Source organism: Passer montanus, unplaced genomic scaffold, assembly GCF_014805655.1.
Source record: "Passer montanus isolate IOZ18808 unplaced genomic scaffold, ASM1480565v1 scaffold6, whole genome shotgun sequence".
NCBI classification, from domain to species: domain Eukaryota; kingdom Metazoa; phylum Chordata; class Aves; order Passeriformes; family Passeridae; genus Passer; species Passer montanus.
In genome coordinates this window covers 6,522,407-6,544,496 of record NW_024371037.1, presented here as the reverse complement: position 1 = coordinate 6,544,496, position 22,090 = coordinate 6,522,407, and the positions used below count along the sequence as shown (strand labels likewise).

The 22,090-nt window shown below is 38.8% G+C and overlaps 1 protein-coding gene across 1 annotated transcript in view; it reads right to left on the bottom strand.

The window, feature by feature from the left end:
• Positions 1-18,821, bottom strand: part of ATP6AP1 (ATPase H+ transporting accessory protein 1) — a 49,504-nt gene extending 30,683 nt beyond the window's left edge. Inside the window, exons 1-6 of the mRNA XM_039726945.1 lie at positions 18,707-18,821; positions 12,250-12,376; positions 12,079-12,147; positions 5,098-5,291; positions 4,001-4,044; positions 449-534 (exon numbers count right to left, since the gene is read on the bottom strand). Of these exons, the coding sequence (XP_039582879.1) occupies positions 449-534; positions 4,001-4,044; positions 5,098-5,291; positions 12,079-12,147; positions 12,250-12,376; positions 18,707-18,819 (633 nt within the window). The 5' untranslated portion in view covers positions 18,820-18,821. The remainder of the gene's footprint in view (positions 1-448; positions 535-4,000; positions 4,045-5,097; positions 5,292-12,078; positions 12,148-12,249; positions 12,377-18,706) is intronic.
• Positions 18,822-22,090: the final 3,269 nt, after the last annotated feature.

The following is a 22,090-nucleotide window of genomic DNA, read 5'->3' as shown; positions in this document are numbered from 1 at the left end:
CCTTTGAGGGGCTCATCCACTACTGGCTTAAAGAATATTTAGGAAGTCCATTAAAGTGGCCTCTCACTCTTTATCAGCTTTCAGTTAATTAATAGCACTCCACCTATATTAACCAACCACACTAGGAAGTTTGATATTGTTCCACATAGAACTCACTACAAAACCACTAGAGTTAAACTAAAAATAAAAATTACTTACAGTTTTTAAAAACTGTAATAAATTCTATGGGCAAATGCAAATTTATAGTCTCCTAGAACAGTAAAACTTCAATAGTTATGTGATATAGCTATCATATATGAAAATTCATCCAATCATTTCTGGTCAAAACCTCATATAATATAGATTGCTGGTCTGTATAATCTTGAAAATCATCTACAGACTTCTCCTGCAAATGTTAAGCTATTGGATGATAAAAATCTGACAGTTCTAGGCACTGATAATTACTCACCCTTGAAGGTTTCACTGCAGTATAAATTACTGAAAAATTAATCCCTCGTTCCTGCAGATCCATGGTCACTCTTCCAATTATTTTGTCTGTAAATAGAAACATATAATTCAACAAACTCAGTAAGGTGAGAAAGTTAAAATCCTACAGTAATTGGAGAAGTAATGAGCTAGATGTTTAATCTAATTCAGTTTGTTTAAGCAACTTAAGTGCTCATTCTATCTAGGTACAAATGGGATAAGACACTCTCAGAGTCTTGAAAAATGCACAATTTCAGTGAGATGATTTAAAAAAAAAATAACAGTTCAGAAAAGGTGTTAATTTTGAAACTGAAAAGTAAAACCACAAAAAACATACACAAAAGTTTGAACTTTGGACAATTAAAAGCAGAAGCAAGAGAAAGAACTTCAGAGGTTTCTTTTCTTTCTTTAAGAGAGTATATACTGTTAGTCAAGTGATCAGTTAATAAATAAATAATGAAATTTAAGCAGTGTTGTTCTGTGAATTACAAAATACACATAATAATACTGGTAGCAAAATTTCTTTTGCCTTCTGTGGATTTAAAGCCTGTTTGTGCACCCCCAAGAGGACACAGAAAATTTTCATTTTCAGGCCAAAGGAGAAATATGGTGAAGTATCTCTGAAGAAGGAAGAAGAAGCCAAAAAAGGAAGAGAGGGCCTTTCAAAGAGGTCCAAATATGCCTCTACAAAAGATCCTCTTCTAGTTCTGAAACTGCAGGCAGTTGCAATAAATGCTTACAACTGATAAATGTTTTCAGTATTTGTGCAGAAACATGAAGATCTGCTTATAAGGAGCACAATAGTGGTGAATCATGAGCCATTATTAGTGTTGTTATTGGGACTGCTTGAGAAGCAGGCAAGCAGACTCATATTTACTGTTTCAGTGCCTTCCCACTTCTCCTTCTTGTACCAGTCTGGTGGATGGAGATTTTCTAACCTTGACATACAAACTTCTCAGATTTTGAGGTTATACTTTACAGAAATTGTGTTTTATTTGCATTTGCTGAAATTAACAGTTTATATTATTATCCTCTTTAACCACTTTTATTTACTGTAATTATGGTGTCCTGGCTGAGTAAAATATTTGGCTTTTGTAAGAATTCAAGTATTGCTTTTTTCTGTAGGGTTTCAGCTGAACTGATTTCCTCATATCAGTCAAGAATCATAGCTATGTGAATTTTCCTTCTCAAAATTATTGCTAAGAGAATCTACTGTGAGAAATGTACTTACTCAGAAAAACAACTGCCTAAAACTACTGCCATAATTACACTGGCTGTGCAGATTCAAGGCATTATATAACATTGATTTTATAATCTGGATTCATAGATTTTGGAAATTCTCTTCAGCCTTAGCAAAAAATTGCAAAACAACAAAAAAAAGTATAAAAATGCAGAGACTGACTTTGGGTTTTCTTTCATTAAAGCAACCAATAGCTTTCTGAAATAACATGTTATTTGCATTTCCCTTCAGAAGGAAGATACATGTAACTATAGTTACCAGTAACATCTGTAACTCCTGCTTTCAGGAAGATTCTAGAAGTAACTCCTTCATCCAAAGAAGCTTCTGTGAGCATCCTTATGACAATTGGGTTGATACAGATCTCTTGTTTGCCTGTGATCATAACTGTACCTCTCTTATGACGTCTTTTCAAATTCTCCAAAGAAAAGAGCTCAGACTCTCCACCATGTTTTAAAGCACCTAAATTAGATGCCTACCAGGGAACAATAGTGCTGATTCTATATTGGCCAAGCAAAGCAGCATATTTCCCCAAATCCACACACCTTCTTCCCTTTTAAAATCTAGTTGATACTAGCCAAAAAGTTGGCATAGCTTTTTCTTCCATCCTCCCTCTTAACTTTGCTTTCCCAAAACAAAGTGGACAGCAGTTGCTTGAGCGTACAGTGTGCCCTGGCAGCCAGGAGGGTTAACCCTGTCCTGGGGGCATCAGACACAGCATGGCCAGCAGGGCAAGGGAGGGGATTGTCCTGCTCTGCTCTGAGCTGGGACAGCCTCACCTCCAGTGCTGGGGCAGTTCTGGGTGCCTCCATGTAAGGATACAAAGCTATGGGAGAGTGTCCAAAGGAGGGCAATGAGGATGGTAAAGGGTCAAAAGGGGGAAGAAGCCTTATGAGGAGTGGCTGAGGTCACTTGGTCTGTTCAGCCTGGAGGAAAGGAGACTGAGGGGAAACCTCACTGCAGTTACAACTTCCTCATGAGGGGAAGAGGAGGGGCAGGCACTGCTGATCTCACCACTCGTGACCAGTGACAGGACTCAAGGAAATTACATGAACCTGAGTCAGTGGAGGTTTAGGCTGGATATCAGGAAAAGGTTTTCTAACCAGAGCACTGCAATGGTGCACCCTAGAGAAGTGGCAGAGGACCAAACCTGACATGGTTCAAGAAGCATTTGGAGAACACAGTCAGGCACATGATGTGATTCTTGGGGTGTCCTGTGCAGGGCTAGATGTACTCAGCCTTCCAACTCAGCACATTCTATGATACTATGATTCTAGGGCTTGAGAAGTTTATTCTTGACTCCATGTAGCTGATGAAAGAAATGTCCCATAAAGACAAAGCCGCTATTTGGCCAAGACCAACATTAAGCCAAGGCTCAGCTACCCAGTATGCTCTGGGGACAAGAAAATAGAGCAAAATAACTCCTCTGCAATTCAGAAATGAAAACCCAACTGCTTGTTTTAGTATAAAACCCACTCATTTTGGACTAGAACAAAAACAAACAGAAAAGGATACACAACTAAGGTATTTTCCCCTGATTTTCAAATCTGCTGCTGATTTTACAACCCTATTTCTGAGCAGAAACAGTCACAGCCACCAAGAACACTGTTTAATTATCAGCCCACTACACTGTAAACCTCCAAAACTACCACTTCAGTGATTTGCACACTTCATAATTTGATTTCTAATTTAGAGTAGTAAGTGAAAGCTCTGCAATGAGATAGCTCTCAGTGCCATTTTCATGTATGGCACCTCTTTTTCAAACAGATGCTAGGCAAGAAGCTTTTATTTATAGTATTATATTGAGAGATTCAACTTTAACAAGTAATGTTTAATACACTGCAAAACCAATAAAAGACTGATATCAAAGGCACAGAAGGCCATCAGTACTGTTTTATAAAAATTAGAAAAAACATTTCCTGGTCATGCAGACACCTTTTGTTGAGACAAAGGCCTTGGAATTGCCAGATGAGCCTGGCACCTCCAGCTGCCAGTGTGCATGGTGAGATGGGAGGAGGCAGCTCAAGTTGCAGACATGCAGGGTTTGTGCTCAGAGAATGAATAAAGGCCCATGCCTGAAGCAGGCATGAATTTATCAAGCTTACATTTCATGTCACAGACACTTAGTGTCTGATTAAAACTAAGAAAACCAGAGCTTATAAATACTGTAGAAGAGGAGAGGGGTAAAAGCCTTTAAATGGTAGTAGCAAAGCAAAGCCTGGGAACTAGAGAATGCTACCTGCTCAAGTGAAACCACAAATGATGAAATGTTAGTTATGTCTAGGTACTATTACTTACCATTTTCAGCAATTGCTTCCAGGGTGGAAATCTCTTTTAAATCACTAGAGAAAAAGAGGGAGAAAAATAATTAAAAATCTTTCCTAGGCAAGAATGATGTGAATCAGAAATGTATGAAGATACTGAATGATAAAAGGATTACTATCAGTCTCTAGTTATTCTTTCATCTCCTCCTAATGACGCTTTTCTTCTTCAAAGCCATTAAAAATGTAAGGACCACATCTTCAGCTGATTCTTAAACCCCTCAAATTTCCTAGGCAGCAGAGAAGGCATACTACTGACAGTATTTTGGTCAGCCTCTGAGAAGCATTTTTTGCATTTGGTGTTGGCCCCTTGTTTAACATTTGTACAGGAGCTCTTTAAAACTGCCTCTTTTTGTGTAGTGATGTGACAGCTAGAATTGCATTTGTTTAGGACACATTGATATCTGCACCTTACACCAACAGGTACAAATGCCCAAGTAACCAGCTGGGAAGAAGAGTAAGCAGAAGGAGCTCAGCAACCATGCCTTATATTTTCTAAATATACATTCACCTGAAGGAACAGCCCCTCCCTTTCTCTGTTAGATCACAGCCCTCATAGAGATGGAAACATGGAGAATTATAGTCCTCCTCTTCCTTCCATAGCAATGGAAAATCAGGCTGTTTTTTTGCTTCAGGTTTGTCTGTATGTTTATTTGCTTGCTTGTTTATCCTGTCAGTATTTTTGACCCCTGGAATGCCTTCTAGCAATTAATTCTGCAGGTAAATCATGTGTCAAGTAAAATAATTGAGCCTTTCTGCTAAAAAGTGTGTTGCCATTTAGTTTTATTAGCTGCCCCTTTGTTCATATAATGAGGCAGACAAAATAGGAATGCCTGACTGCCTTTCTCAACATAATTCATCTAGTATACCTGGTAAGCTTATCAGGGGACTTTGAGAAACACTGAATTTTTCCTTGTAAGAGAAACAATTTTAATAGCCCTACAAGCTTCCACTCTGTTTTTGTTTTGTTGTTTTGGTTTTTTTTTTTTAATTTCCTGAATACAACTGACATTTTCAAAAGCTCTAAAAGTCATGCACACATGTGGGTCAGCTCTGTTCATGATAAGCCCCTACCTGGTAAGTGGTTGTAGCTCAACAACCAGTAAATTTTGGTGAGATGCATTCACTTCCAGCTGAGAGACATTGAGATTAGTTACATTTGTTAACTTCCAATCTCCTGATTCTTGAAGAACCTTCAGAAGAGACCTGGTAGCCTTGCAGTCAACAGCTGGCAAAACTAAAGATGAAGGAGAAGACTGAAGAATTTCCTGTAAAAATTTACAAGATGTTTTTTTACTTGCTTAATATTCAGTTGCTTAATTATTAACACAACATTTTTTTATAATGTAACCTTAATTTAACATTCAAGGTGAGGGACCTCCACTGTAAACAGTATATGAATTCTCACCAGTTTGATTGATGATGGCTTGCAGGCTGCTCCTGAACTTTCTTGCAGCAAGCTTAAAGCACTCAGTAACACCAAATTTTTACTGTCTTCCACATGTATGGTGGAAGAGGAGAGCTAGATGATGTAAAAGTTCTCAAGCTAAGAGTGTAGTTGTTATGAACACTGCCAGAAGCAAAGCTCAGATGACTCTAACTAAATGCCCTTGGATGTGAGAAAGATCAGTGCCAGGCACCTCCAGTTCCAGCAGCTCCATTCAGTTAAGTCATACTTTGAATAAAAAACATCCTGCATTTGTGTACATCCTGGTGGTACAGCACATGGTATAGAAAAATGTCTAATTTTTAATTATTAATTTAAAAAGGCTGCAGATTTCAGGCTCTGCAGAGCCTCCAAACACACACAAGCAAAATTCATGTCATACTTGCCACCTTTTTGCTCAAAGTACTAATTATAAATCTCAGGCTGAATTAGTTCAGATAAAGCATCAGAGTATCATCCACTTTATTTACAAATCTAATAGCTGAGTTCCTGATACAGATACTTGAATGAAATTAATTGAAACACATTCTCATTCTTTAAATTTGAAACTTGCATAGTCAAAAAACATCTTTCCAAGCTTTTTCCTTGATAATAAAATTAACCTGAAATATTTGGGGAAACAAAATCCAAGATGAAGATTTGAAAATTATCAAAATTAATGTAGCCTGTATTTAATGTTATCGTGGGTTGACCCTGGCCTGATGCCAGATACCAACCAAAGCTGCTCTATCATTTCCCTCTTCAGCTATACAAAGGAGAGAAAATAAAAGGTTCATGGGCCAGGGAGAGTTCACTAACCAATTACACAAGAAAAACAATCTTGACTTGGGAAAATTAATTGAACTTATTAACAATCAAATCAGAGCATGACAATAGAAATAAAACTCAAAAAGACCTTCTACCCACCCCTCTCTTCCAGGCACAACATCACCCATGACTCTCTGCCTCCTGTCCTGCAGTGGAGAAGGGGACAGAGAATGGGGTCTGTGGTGAGTTCATCACACATTGTCTACTGCCTCTTCCTACTTGGGAGGAGGACTCCTCATACTCTTCCCCTGCCCCTGCAGTCCTCCATGGACTTCTCCAAGGAGAGTCCTTCCCACAGGCTGCAGTTCTTCATGAACTGTTCCAGCATGGGTCTCTCCCATGGGGTGCAGTCCATCAGGAACAGACTGCTCCAGCCTGGGGTCCTGCCAGGAGCCTTCCCAGCAGGTCACAGCTTTCTTCAGGCACCCACCTCTCCTGGCACTGGGTCTCCATGGGGTGCAGGTGATCTCTGCTCCCCCGTGTACCTCCAGGGCTACAGAGGCACAGCTGTCACACCACGGGCTGCACCACGGCTGCAGGGGAATCTCCGCCTGCTCTGCTGCCTGCAGCACCTCCTCCCCCTCCTCCTGTGCTGACCTTGGTGCTGGTTTCTGGTAAGTTCTCACTCCTCTCTTCTTGAAACACAATTGCTTCTGTGCAGTAACTTCTTCACCTTTTTAAATATGCTGCCACTGTCTCTGACGGGCTCGGCCCTGGCCAGTGGCGGGTCCCTCTTGCAGCACTGACACTTTTGGACATGGGGGAAGATTCTGGCAGCTTCTCAAAAAAGCCACCCCTGTAGCCCACCCACTACCAGTCTTGCCACAGAAACCCAATACAAATATAAATACTAGAAGATATTTTTTCATTGAGTCCTAGTTTACAGCTTGTTAACTTTGCTTTTGTATTTTCCACATTTAAATCCAGATTAAGTCTGTCACTTGATTCAACATAGAGATCTTCAAGCTGTTACAGTCTCTCTCCCTCCCTCCCATGCAAGTGTTATGGTGTTCCTAACACTTTTCTCCTATTATTAATTTTTTCCTTTTTGTCTGTTCTGTGACTGCTCTTCTGACCTGGTCTCTAATTCTGTCTAATTGCTCACATCATCCTTCCTAGGCAAAGGCTTTCATATTTCTATAGATGCTCATAAGGTAGGAAAATGACATTATCTGATTTACCAAACGAAGAGAAAAGTAACTGCAGAAATTAAAATAGAGCAGAAAGCACTGATCTATGCTTACTCAAAGTATGGGTGCAGAAATTAAAATAGAGCAGAAAGCACTGATCTTGTGTATGGTTCTTTGAGTAGTGTTTTTAGCACCTCCTTGCAAAAAAAGATGAAACACTTAATTTTGATCTGTTTACAGTTTTGAATTTAGACCTCAAATTCTGATCAATTCAATGATTTTGTTTTATTTTCAATATTTTAATCCCTTATCCCATAGCAGGAGCCAGAATGGCAACAGCCATTTCATCCAAGGATATTAAGAAGATTACTCATTTAATGTAGAATAAGATATAAAATGTATTATTACTTGGTAATATCTTAATTGTGCCTCTGCTCCTAACTAGTGCTGCACTGCCATCTGTCTCAGCTTCCAGCCACTGGTATTCAGCTGCTTTTCATCTGAAGGGTAGACACAGCTGGATACCAACTCAACAGCCTCAGGCAGACAATCTGATCCCACGCCTCTTTGTCCTTCTTGGCATTTGGCAATTGTGCACTTTTCTTTACAATACCCATATGTTGCTTTACACACTTTAGGATTTCAGCTACCTTGCTTGTTGAAACCATGAAAACTCCAAAAGGGGGTGGAGAATGAAGAAGATGTTGAGAAATACCTGATTTTGCATTCTGCTAAAGGAAACCACACAGGAACAGGAGAGAGACAAGGAGAGAGAGGAAGGGGAAAAGAAGGAGAAGGGGAAGGTTTAATTTTAACTTTCCAATTATTATCTATCCCACAAACTCTTACACTGTAACCATGTCCTTCAAATGTATGCATAAACCTGTAAGTTATAATTTTAATGAAAATTGATCTGATGTACTTTATGTGATAAAGTATGTTGCAACTACAGGAAGTGTTGTTGAAAAAAACCCCATGCTGTACTCCTTAGTAGGAAACATGACACCAATTTTTTTTTTTCCTGAGGGCTACAGGCAGATCCAAGGGACTGTCAAGAAGAAAACCTGAAGTCCAAGAATGGGAGGAAGCATTCCAAAGAATAAAATACAGATTATAACTATAACAAAGGATGGGGAAAAGATTGATGTGGCCTTCACAAGAAAGTTTTGCCTAGCAGTTCTGCTGAAGATATCTGAAGGAGTCAATAGCCATGTACTCTAGGAAGCTCTAGATGGTACAGTCTCCTTGGACCCACACAAGGCATTTGCCAGAGCCTTGAAGCAAGCACTACTAAAGAAACTGAGCTGCTTTGGAGAGAGAGGTAGTCTTCACATGAAGGTAGCTAAAGAATGGATAAAGATTGAGCAAGCAAGGGGTATAAAAAAAGAATGTGTTATTGCACTAGGGTCTGTTCTGTTCCACACGCTCCTAAACTATCTGATAAAAAATAAATATTGAGCTAATGGGACTTGCTCATTATGCTGATTTTTTTCAGGTTAGTAAAGGCAGTGGCTGACTGATGAACTACAGAAGCAGCTTCTGGCACAGCCTCTTGGTCAACTGAGTAACTGATAAGATTCAATGTAAATTGATTTTAGCACAGTACAGGGTGACAGAAAAACAAACCTAATTTTACATACACAACATTAGGTATTAGACTCAGAGTATTACCCTTCAGTAATGAAACCTTGAGAATTACAGCAGCCCTTTGAAAATGGTAATTCAGACGCTGATAGCGACCAGGATTGAAAAAAATTAAATATTAATAGTATTTTAGAAAAGGATAGAGAACAAAACATCATCATGTCACTGAATAAATCTATGATGAACTTTTATCTTGATTATTATGCAGTTCTGTGCAGATTCCATTGTCAAAAAATAATATAATAAAACTAAAAGAAAGAAAATAAAGACAGTGAAAATTTTATTAGAACTTGTGTATCACACGTGACTAAATAGTACTGCTCAGTCTATGACCTCTGAGTGAAGATAGGATGGAGTTATCAGACTACAAGTGCCAATGACTTACAGTCATAATTATGCAGATGCACAGCTGGTCACTATTTGGAGTGTGTTAATACACACTGCAGTTCTAAGGAGCTGAGCATTGTCTAGGGAAAGCCAAAGCTAATATTAAAGAAAAATAGTCTGTAGGGTAGGTGACTTCTTGAGAAACAAGTTCCCCAAATGCTAATCTCTGTATTTTATTATTTAATTTAGAAGTTGTTTGAAAGTTCAAGATAAATGATCTATCTATAAGATTCCCTTTGTATTTTCTGGAATAAGATTCTTTTATTGCATGCAAACCCATTGATACCAAAATCTCAGAACAGCTGCTAATGCAGCTGAACAAATCAAATATCTGCAAATGTTTCTGGGGTTTACAAGTCTATAACTCTTTTTCGAATAACACTTTCTTCTTGTAGAACACATGCTGTTACATGCTCTTATACATTCCAAATGAAATCTCCAACTTAGGTTTATGAATAAGTTTGCATTTCTGAGGTTCATAAAGGAGGATGCTTGAGAGCAATGGAACATTTATTTTAGCTTCACTCATCACTTGTATAATATAGACTGTGTAGGTAAAAACCTTCAGATTATGCAGCATCAAGGATTCTAATTTCCCCAGTGAGAAAATTCAGACCCGACTTTCACTTTGTCCTGTGATGTGTGAGCATTGTTGCAATCTTTCATAGCATGATTAAGAATTGATTTCTTACCCAAAGTATCTCAAATGGAGTTCAAGTAATACAATAACAACCCAGCAAATTTTTGTAGACTCTATTATGCCAATATGGATGACTATAAAATTCCTTTTCTGGTCCTGAGAACTAAATCCTATGCAATAGATATTGACAAAACTCTCTCTATGGGCACCCAGCTGAAAAGGTAGTATGCAGTTTATACATCTATGTATAAACTCACTCACTGAAAGAAAATGAGATGTATAAACTCACTCATCTCACCTCCATCAAACTACACTGGAAAAGCATTAAGATTGTCAAATCCAACAGAATAAATGTAGGAGGTGCTGAACTTAAGGTGAGCAATTTGTAAAAATAAACTTTCCAGTTTTAAAGAAGCCATAATATGGAAAAAACTTTTCAGATCCAAGACAGAGAGGGAACAGAGGCAAAGTCAGAAAAAGACCAGTTGGTGACATTTATTCAGATTGTTAAATACTTGGGTGTAAGTGTTTGACCTGCCAGATACAGACAAAGATTTACTTAAATACGACCTTTTGTTTAGCTGAGGACCTCCTTCCCAGCCCTCACTAGGTCACCAATCCCCTTGTATGACACCTGATTTCTAAACCCATCAGTCTCTGGCCTTATCTCTAGACTTTAAAGCCTTTAATCTCTATCTACAGTGCTGATGGAGTCCTGATTACAAGGCAAAGAAGAATGTTTTAAGTACTTTGATATGCCTCTTAAACGTGGAGGGCCTGCTTAAATAAGACCCACCACATTATTAGGAACTTGCAATGTCATGCATTGCAATACATGTCAAACAGCTGAAATTTAACCAGTTTTGTAGTCAGGCAGGAACAAAAATTTGCTCTGGACACAGCCTTGCAGACATGTTAAACCCTGAGAAGGTAAGACATAGGAGAGAAGAACCAGTGCATCTGCCTGCAGACACAGCCACTGATCCTTACAGTACAGATTATTACGACTCCCATTCACTCCTCAGAAAACTCATGTAGATACTCTGAATAATTGTTTCTCTTCCAGCATCAGCATTAAAATGCTGTTATATGACAAAGAGATTAATATCTCCAGTTCCACTTATACAAGGAAAATGTGAGGTTCTTAGATGTAGAGACAGGTATTATGTGAATATTTATGTATTTAATTACATATACTGCTTGCTGTGTGGTGCTTGGGAATTTACACTTCCTTGTGTGCTCTAACACCATTTACATTACTAATAGCTCTGTTCATCCTGCACTGCCTCCAGGAATGTCTTCATGACTTCCACAAGTGAACATTTTGTCTAATCACATTTCAATAAACTGTCATGTAAGTACAACCATAGATGCTCTGCACAAAATCTATAAACCTTCTTAGAGAGGACAAAACTTGAAGCTGTTGACTGAGTCAGGATGATTCCATCTTAAATTCTGTGCCTAGAGTTTACTTCAAGTTATTCAACTATCATTATTTTTTTCGTGAAGATTAAGGCAATATGGCATCTAATGATATATTAACTTAATAAAAATACAAAACAGTTAACTCCCAGAATGAGCTTTAATTTCTGTAAAAACAAAATAGGTATTAAATTCTGAAAATAAGAAAAAAATTACTGGTTCCTAGAAGTTCTTTTCTTCCCATGGCTTCAAAACAGAATTCTAGGGTGTTGGTCTGGAAGTTTATATTGTATTTTATAATAGAAAATTACAGCATATTTAAGAACAATTTTGTCAGTTATGATGAATTGTGAAAACTCAGTCTTTAAAAATAAAATAGCTACAAAGCATGTATCTGCAAACTCACTTTATTTCCTTTAAAACATCTCCTTAAACTGGAATAATCTCAATAATTTAAACAGGAAAACTTCTGCAACTCAGTGCCCTCTTCCAAGTTATTTTCTCTATGCATCTCTCTTACATCTTTCTTTTTATTTTTAAATACTGCACATAAAGAAATAAATGAGATAAATGCTTGCCTGAACATTTTGAAATGGATTCTTGTTGCCATAGGATTCACTGAAGTACGTGAAGTCATCTATGCTAAGCTGAAAAACAAAGAGAGCAGGTTGGTAAGAAGGAGCCATGGCATCTTATTTAGGTACAGACTTGTGCTCAGTATTGGTGAGGAAAAAAAATGGTTTACATACCCTGTCTTGCAGGAACAAGATGAGGTTTCTGGAGTTCTGGGTAAAAAGAGGTTGCAAGAGTGCTGTCAGCTCCTCTGCTGAGACAACTTGTCCTCCATGCACTGCAGTCGCTGGATTCCACTGCGATCTACAAAAGAATAATTCCTTTTTCTGTAGAATTTTCTGCCAATAATGACACCTTTCTTTAAATATGCAGCAGCAGCTAATGAAATCATCATCTTTCGCTTAAGATCAACTTTGCAGTTCAGTTTACTTTCATTCTACTCAAGAGATAAGGAATTTGCTTGTTTATGCCTGTATCAAATTGGCTGTATTACAGAGGGGTAATGTCTCTCTCTATTTTCTTGTTTGTGTACAACAGCAGAGTTGCATCTTTTCATAAAAAGTTACTTTCTAAGTGCAGTGAAGGAGAATACATTGAAAACATTCAGAGAGAATTCCCAGATGGCATCCCGACTCCCAAAACACTTTGCAGTGCTGACAGATGGAGGAGTAGAACTCAGACTAGATCACAAGTTGTCTTTAACTAGTATTTTTTTATAGAACTTTTGTTAGTAGAAGTGTCTTACAGTGCCATTGTACACAGGTTCTCTCCTAAGGTTTTCATGATGAAGGAATCATTCTACCGACGCCGCTCAGAAAAGCCACCTTTCCAGCAGCAGGAGCTCTTCTGAACGGAACGACTCAAAGCACCCAGCTTACAACTCTTTTGCCATCCTGTCACTATGAGGACTGGACCGAGAAATAATTCATCTATTTAGTTCTGCTTCTACAGGAAACGGGCAAAACAAGAGGTGGCATTTTTCTTTCAACGCCTCATTGGGATTTTAACAGTATGTAACATGGGTCTGTAGGGATGAAACATTTTATGAGCATTTTCATCCTAGGTGTTTTGACCAATGAAAATTGTCTTCGGAAAAACAAATTGAACTTGATGTTTAATCTTCCATCTCTGCCCAGGTACACAACCATAGCTAAAACCTAAGAAAGCAGGTTGACACTCTAACTGGTTCTAACTACAATGAGTAAAATATAGGCAATTATTGTGTGCTCTAACATCATTTATTATTGATTGCAATTTGATCAAGTTGAGATAAAAGTTAAATTTTCTAACCCAAAGCAATTTGCAAATGACCATTGCACAGCAAGCTTTTATGAATGAGAACAACCTTTGCAGCCCTTTAAAATGGGACAGAACAGGGTTAATGAACACATATGTGGAGTTCAACGTTGTTTTTTGGATAAAGAAAATCTAAATTGCACTCCAAGTCTTCCCTGTAATTCCAATGAAGATTGCTGAAATTGAATTGAAAGCGTGAAATTGCACCCATGGCAGAGCAAACCAGCACAGTCCTGCAGCACCAGGAGATCCCCATCTCACTTTGGACTCTGGGCTTTGGGAAAGCATTAGAGCAAAATCTGGACATGGAAGACTCCTTCAGGACAATGTGCTGGAGATGTGAAAATTAAATTCTAGTAGAACCTTTGCCTGTCACTTTACAAGTTTTAGAATTAAATCTTGCTGAGATGAAGGAAATGTTTTTTTATTGGTTGCAATTATCTGATATTTTCTTAGTTTTACTCAGCATCTTCACTTTGTTAATTTGTGTGTGGAAATCCATATTAACTTATATTTATGAACATAAACAACTGAGCAATTTCAACAGGCATGCCTCAACTTTTCAGAGAAGACAAACCTCGCAATTCAGAAAAATTAAGTATAATCTTTTAAATGAATATATTTGAAAACACAGAAAGTCCAAAAGTCTGAATGACTCCTCAGGAACTGACTTTCATACTGACTTTGTGCCTTGCATGGCCACATCAAAATACTAATGATATTAAAGAAAAAGCAGATAGAACAAATTATGAGATGATAAAAAATGGCTTGTGTAAAAGAAAATGGCACTGAATATCTTGGTATATTTATTTAAAAAAAAAACCCAAAACTAAATAAATAATTTCATACCTAAACTTAGAAAAAAGAAATGAAACTTTTGAAAGCTTTGGGGACTTGCAATTAAGACAAAAAGGTAACAAAAGCACATCAAACAAAATGAAATTATTTGAAGCAGCACAATGATAACGGCTTTTGCTGTGAACTCAAAACCTCAGAAGTTTAATGATCCTCTTTTAAAGCATACTTGCTTCTAAGAAATTCCCTGTTCCTTGAAGCAGTTCTTGTTAGTTATCTAACCTTGAAAACACCTTTTGTGACACTTTTTTAACTTTTAAGCAGTCAACTTTAGTAACTTCATCATCATAAAGAAAATCTACATCAGTTGATTAATAATTCTATTAAAATGCAGCATTTGCCTAATACTTATATTCACAATATTTTGCATGCATTTATTTTGCTGCTTTTTTAACAGTTTGCTGAGCACTATGCATGGCAGTAAGGAAGGCTACACCCTTCACTGAGGGAGCTGTTGTTGTCTGCTTGGGGCAACAATATTCCCAGTGTGGTTTATACAGGAAATAGAACCACAGAAACATTTAGGCTGGAAAAGACCTCTAAAATCATCAAGTCCTACTGTCAATCCAGCACTGCCATGTCCACCACTGAACCATGTGCCCAAGTGCAACATCCACGTGTTTTTAGAAGATTTCCAGCTGACTCAATATCATCAAGTCCTACTGTCAATCCAGCACTGCCATGTCCACCACTGAACCACGTGCCTAAGTGCAACATCCACGTTTTTAGAACATTTCCAGCTGACTCAACCACTTCCCTGTTCCAATGCCTGACCACACTTGCAGTGAATAAATTTTTCCTAATATCCAACCCAAACTTCCCCTGGTGCAACTTGAGGCTGTTTCCTTTTATCCAATCACTTGCTAGTTGGGAGAAGAGACCAAACCCCACCTGGCTACAGCCTCCTTTAGGAGAGTTGTAGAGAGCAATAAGGTCTCTCCTCAGCCCCCTTTTCTCCAGTCTGAGCACCCCAACTTCCTTCAGCCACTCCTCACAAGACCTGTGCTCCAGCCCCCACCAGCCTCCTTGCCTGGTCAGGACGTTTTACTGGATGACTGGATGCTTTACTGGGATCTGCAGGGTGAAATGGAGATCTGTGAGTGCCAGGGGCTCGTGGATACACCGAGGATGAGCTTCCCTGAACCAAGCATCTCATCCCACTGCACTCTCACCTCAGTGACGGATGAACGGTGTGGAACCGGCGCAGGCCGACACACACAGTGATGCTCTTACTGACTGCTCACACAAAGTGTTGTGTCCAGAGACACACAGCCTCCTACAGCCATCCCCATGCCAAGCACAGGGGACTCCCTGCCACTGCACCAGCGGGGCTCAAACAAGCATCTCTGCTGATGTATGTGTGCAGGAAGGAGCACACAGCTTTAAGGAATCCTAAGGAAGCTTTAAGTTCGAGGAAACTTAAAACTCAACTGCTCTTCTTTCCTCCAACAGTCAAACAATGCCCTAAAGAAAAGTGAGGAAAGGAAGCTTAGCTTAATATTTTGCTTCTTTCTTATACCTCACTGCTCTGACATGACAACATGATGTTCTTTCCGGAACAGTATTCTTTCTGGAATTTGAGCAATTAGGTTGATGGAAGCAAAGATTTCAAGATTTCCTGTGCCTGGACCCATGCGAAGGGCTCATGGGAAGACAACAAGGTTTCTAGCAGTCTAACTCATGATTACATTTTTGCTTTGTAGCTGGCTTCAGAACTCTTTTCCACAAGTTATTCTTGTCAGTTGTCTCTATCAGTCACCTTGTGATTACTATGTAAGAAATCATGTTTTCCCCTGCTCAGGAGAAGTAAAATAGCTTTCATGCTAGCACTCAATGTCTCCATAGGCATCCAATAAAATTATAGCAAAAAAAAAATTCCTTTCTAGTTACACTTTCTTTCAGTAGATTTATCACTAAAGACCCTGTAGTTTAGGAAACAGTGCAATTCTACTAACTGGCATTAACACTTTCTCAAAGTCACTTATAACCTGGGTTTACCAGAATAGGATTATTTTCCCCATATAAGTGTAGCATAAAAAAAGGAAGTAATATATTTTAAAAGCCTGTAGGCAAAAATCATTCCTAAAACAAACACATGAGGGGGCAATCACAAAAGCTAATTTTAACGAATTTATTAATTTTAACGAATTTATTTATCAAACTCTTTCTCTTTATCTGTGGAGGGAAAGAAATTCTTCTGAATATTAGTCCAAAATGGCTAAATCAAATTTGTTCTGTGTATCATATGCAAGAAGAGCCTCTCAACCTTCCCTACTTCAAAAACCCAACCAGGGAATATTAGTTTAAAGGCTGATTTAAAATAAAGGTCAAATTTTCCACACCAAAGTTATCTGAAGAACATCCAGTAATATATTTTTTTGTGAAAAACAAGACAGTGTGACATAGAGTTATTCCCTAGTTGAATTGACAAAGAATTTTTTTTTTAAAAAAAAACCACTTTTCTCCGAGTAGGGATCTGCATTTTACTTGCTAGAGGAAAGAGGTATTTGATTTCCTAATGTCTCTGTGAGAACTGATACCCCCTGTTGCTTTGTGCCCTGCATGTGTTTGTCAGCTGTAGGTTTCACCTCTATCTGGCCTCTAACATTACCTTTAACAGCATGAATACAGTATAGTAATAATGCATAAAAGAGACTGTTACATTCTCTAATACAGCTGTCCTGAGACATGGCTTGGCAAACACTGGCTAGTTCTAAATTAGTATCCTTCAATTATTCAATACCAAATCCTAACAGATAACCTGGGGAAGGGTGATGGAATAGATCAGTGAATCAGAACTTCTGTGGACTAATGAATCGCTAAACTTTTATACTGGTGGGACATATTCCTATTCACAGAGTGAATAGATATCCATAGATATTATAGATAATAGATACTATAGATAATTTCTAGATTATAGATATAGATATTATAGATAATTACTGCAATTCTGTAGTTAACTTTGCTAAGACTCTTAATTGTAATTTCCAAATTTTGTAGGCCTGTGGATGACACACTGCAAATCTTGCATCACTGCGAAGCACCAAATGTAAAGCACAGTTAGGGGTTAGCAACAGGAAGTTGCTGTTAGTGTTACATTGTTTTATAAAATAACAAAAAACTTATTTTCAGCTGCTTCACAGACCTTGACCAGAAATAATTTCGGCCCTACAAGAACTTTACCTTTCAAAATGCAAATACCATGGTTGGAGGAATACTTCCACAAAAGGTTGTATTCCTGGAGACATGAAACTGTCTACCCAGTCCAGTATCCTGGTTTTCTGCTCTAGATTTGTATAAACCAGAAAAATCTGCAGTAGAACAAGCTGCTAATTACATCTTGATGGAAAGTTTGCTTTTATGTCCACATGGGATTAAGTGATAAGATCTTGTTTATATATACAGCAGGTATGTTTTTACTATAAACCAGGAAGTAGGACAAAGGAAGCACTGATCTTTTCTTAAATGCTTAGAATCACTTTTAACCTAAGAACAGTGCTTTCCAACATTTACTTTGCTTTTAAATACAGGGGTATTACACAGGGTTAATACACTCATATAAGTGCCTGTCTTATATAATGGTGAATTACTAAGTATTTTGAATATAAAATTGCCTTGATGTTGAAAAGTTTTTTTTCTTTTAGGGGGAGAAAAGAAAGAAAACAAAGCGAAAAGCTATAAAATCAAACTTTTTCAAAACACGCAGATTTCCATATGCAAAATTTCAGGCTTTGGAAATCCATAAAAGATGAATAAACATATGGCAAAGGTGGTTAATAAGTGGCCTATATTTTTCTGACAACTTAAAATATTCAGTATCCACCTGAAGCTACTGCATTGCCCAACCTGCCATATTTCTGGAAATCCCAAGTAATGGTACAAATCCTTAAAGTGATCATGAATAAAATTCCTGGTTGGTTAGAAAGAGGTCTATACCTGGTTCTTCCAAAGCAGTTTCAAAGTCCTATTTATAAGTATATGCAAAACCCTGAATGTCAAGTGTCTCTGGATCTGTCAAGACTACAGTTGTTTCTAACATCTGATGCATATATATATACAGCAATGTACTTAAGAACCTGTATTTAAATGAACATTAAAGTGAAAAGTCAGGGGTCGGAATTTAGGAAATCCAAGGTTTAGAAAACTACAAGAGTTTTTGGTCAGCTCTTTTTTGTGTCACTGCCTTATGTTGTGGCTTTAAGCTATAACATCTGTAACAGCAGAGGTCAAAGATGTTTTAGGGTGAATAAAGCACATCTACTTCAGATTAGTTTACAGAATTTATTTATTTCTTGCTCAGCTTAGAGCACTAAAACTATAAATAAAAATGGGTAAAATCATCTGTTGGCTGGTTTGACGGCCGAGGTGCAAATTCACTTATTGGATAATTGTATTGCCCATAGCTGACTTACACATTCTGTGCAGACACACACAGAGCGGGAGCATGAGCAGGGACACGCTTCCATTCGATCCCTTCCTTACCTCTGAGTTGACCAGAGCAGCATCGGCACATGGTGCGCGGACAGGGAGGTGCGGAGCAGCAGGGCGAGGGCGCAGAGCAGCGGGGCGGCGGCAGCAGGGCACGGCCGAGCCATGGCTGCGGTTCCCCCCCCGCCGCTGCCCGGATCCCGCCCCGCCGCTGCCCGGATCCCGCCCCGCCGCTGCCCCGATCCCGCCCGGCCGCTGCCCGGACCCCGCCCGCCCGCGGCCGACGCCGCTCTCCAACACCCGGGGGAATTTCAGAACGCGAACTTCCTTCGCTTGAGCTTGGGAGTTACTCGTGTCTTTAATGCTTTCATGTTTGTGATTTCAACAGCTCGTAAAAGACTCTGCAGTGAAAGCATTGTCAGTTTCCTCTAACCTTCAAGTGCATGAGAGTCATGAAGTCCAAACTCCTGTCCTGTGCAGGCTGATTACAGTTATATAACTTCAAAATGGAGTTTACAGAAAAGTTTTCCGTGCTGCACAAAATATATTCTGCAGAACTTCTATCTTCCTCCCCTGCTACATATTATCACGTTCCTCGGCTTAGTTTTTTCACATGATTGAGATCTGGCGTCACACATTCGGGTGTTGACAGGTTTGAAATCTGCAACAAACTGCAGATTTCAGCAAGAAGGAAGAGAGAGAGAAAATGGCACGTTCAGAGCCACTGAAACACAGAATTGTTAAGCTGTCTTTTGCATGGAGCAATGCTGCCCCGGAAATCAGAAATATCTTAAGTCAGGGGCAAATTATAGTCACTGCAGAATGTGAACAACGTCAGTATTTCACAAGACTCATGCAAGAACAAAACAGTCTTAGAGAATTCCTTCATGCCCGGAAGCAAATTGCTCTGGGACGCTTTTTGTGCCTGCCAAACACTGAGCAGTTTCTACACCTTGTGACTACATTAGGCGGCAGCAGCCTCGGCACATGTTTGGCTCTGGGCACAAATGCTTCCTCACCATCAGAACAGGATGTTAGAGATCATGCACAAAAGAAGTTATGAGCTATGTTAAAATGAGCTGTGTAAAGGGGAAAATAAGGAAGCACAGTGAAAACTGTACAAGATTACACAAAGAGAGGTCAGAAGACATGCATATCTAAATCTGAGCACATGTAGCCAGATCACTTAAATCCATTTTCCCTGAATCACAGTATATTGTTATAGTGTGCTTGCCTAATATAAGGCAATTTGTTCATCAACTCAATCTGAAATCTGATTTCTCAGAAAAAAAATAATTTTAAGGGTAGCAATAAAACATTGTCATGTTCTTTTCTTCTCCATGTTACCTTTATATAACACAGAATTTAGATGTACTTTTTCCTCTTAACCTCAGAGATATATTACAAATCCCATCTGTTCCCTTTAACAAGGCAGTGTGTGTGTCTGTTTAAGGGTGTGTACAGGTAAGACAGCAAACCAGACCTCAAAGACAGAGGTAGAAACAGAAGCACCTGGAGAGAATACAGGAATTGCAGAATTTCCAATAAAATTCAATTTTGCAGAAGGACAATATTTGACACACTAACAAATTCACACACTCTTACAAAAACATCACCCTAGGCCCTACATCAGATGCACAAATAGTCTGCAGGTCTGATCACATCAGAAGACCCAGCTGGGTTCATTCACAAATCCATGGTTTATTGAATGTAGCTTCTTTGGGATTGCTGGTGACAAAAGCAGCTGCTGCAGAATATGACATTAACAATATGGCTGCAACAATATTGTTTAATTTCCTGTGTCAATACTAACCATAACTGATGACCCAAGACTCACCAAAAGGCATCCTTTTTGTGGAGGATGAGAAAGACAAGCCTGTCAATCTGTTCCTTAAAATTTTGTGTCAAATTCTCATCCCCCACTGAGGTACGAAATTGAGGTACATTTTATACCTTATTAATCACTATTGTGCAAAGTGCTGTCGGTGGGACTGTGACCCACTCTGTGTAGCTGCATTGTGTGGAATATTTGCTGGCAGGAGGTGGACTTGGTTTGTACAAAACATTTCTGGGCAACAAGTGGGACACAGCCACATGGTTTCTACGCTCACTTCCTGTTCCTCCCCACGGCTGTGGCAATCAAACCACGGGACTCTGCCCGGGTTCCGCAGTGCTCCGATCGCCGTCACATCCTGAGCTTTGCCTTCTCTTCACTGCTGGGTGCTTCCAACACACACAGTGACACGCACAGTTGGTGGGTATACTCTGTATTCTGCCTTACAGAAACAGTCTTAAAACTTCTTGAAACATAACCAGATTGTTTTATCTCAGATTACCATATCACTTATGAACAAACTTTTAACTGAAAACAAACTGACTTTTCCTTTTTAATATATCTCCGCAAACCACAGTTTGGGAACAACTGAAGTGAAAAAAGCTTTGAAAAAAAGGAACGAGGAGAGCCTATTGAGTGGGATTTTAATTTGCTTCACTAAGTAAATTTAGCTCGCAAATATATCTGCATATATTTTCTCCTTTTTTCTTCACTCCTAAAAATAGTGGGTTTTGGACACTGATTTGAAGGATGACATTAGTTAGAAGATACTTATTTTGTGGAAAAGTATGTTCCAAATATTAGTCAAGCATCCAACTCACTGTACTTCTAGCACAAATTTTTAATTATTGATGCGAAAGTTTTCATGGTGTGACTAAATGGCACTGCCAGGAAAGAGGTAATGGTGGTGGTGAATGGAGTTCACATCGATCCGGCACACAGCCACCAGTGGTGCTCCCCAGGGCTCAGTACTGGGGCTAGTCCTGATTCATGTCCTTACCCATGACCTGGATGAGGGTTGGATAATAGGAAAAAATTCTTCACTGAAAGGGTAGTCAAGCTTTGCAAGAAGCTGCCCAGGGGAGTGGTGGAGTCACCACACCTGGAGGGATGTAAAAGCCATGCAGACACAGAACTTGGAGACATGGTTTAATGGTGGAGTTGGCAGTGTCAGGTAAATAGCTGGACTCGATCTTAAAGGTTCTTGCAACCTAAATGATTCTGGGATTCCAGAAACCTCCAACACCACAGTGCATTGAAATCAATGGACTACTGGCTTTTCACATTTGTTTGAACTATTTCCTTACTTTTTTTTAAATCATCCTTCTGGAGTTGTAAATTATCTTTTTTAAAATATGCTTAAGAAGGAAGGAAAAAAATTATAACGAGGCAGATTCCTATCTATGTGACTCATTGCCATTCAACCCATAATTTACTTCAAAACTCCTTTTATCACTCTGGGGGAAATTCAGACTTAGCAGCCATTCCTATCTTAAGGCTCAGATGTCAGAAAGCACATGAGCCAGCTGGAATGCTCATGTGCTGCAATTCTACAATTAGTTCAGTACTGAACTACAATCCAGAACTTAATTAAACTAAAATTC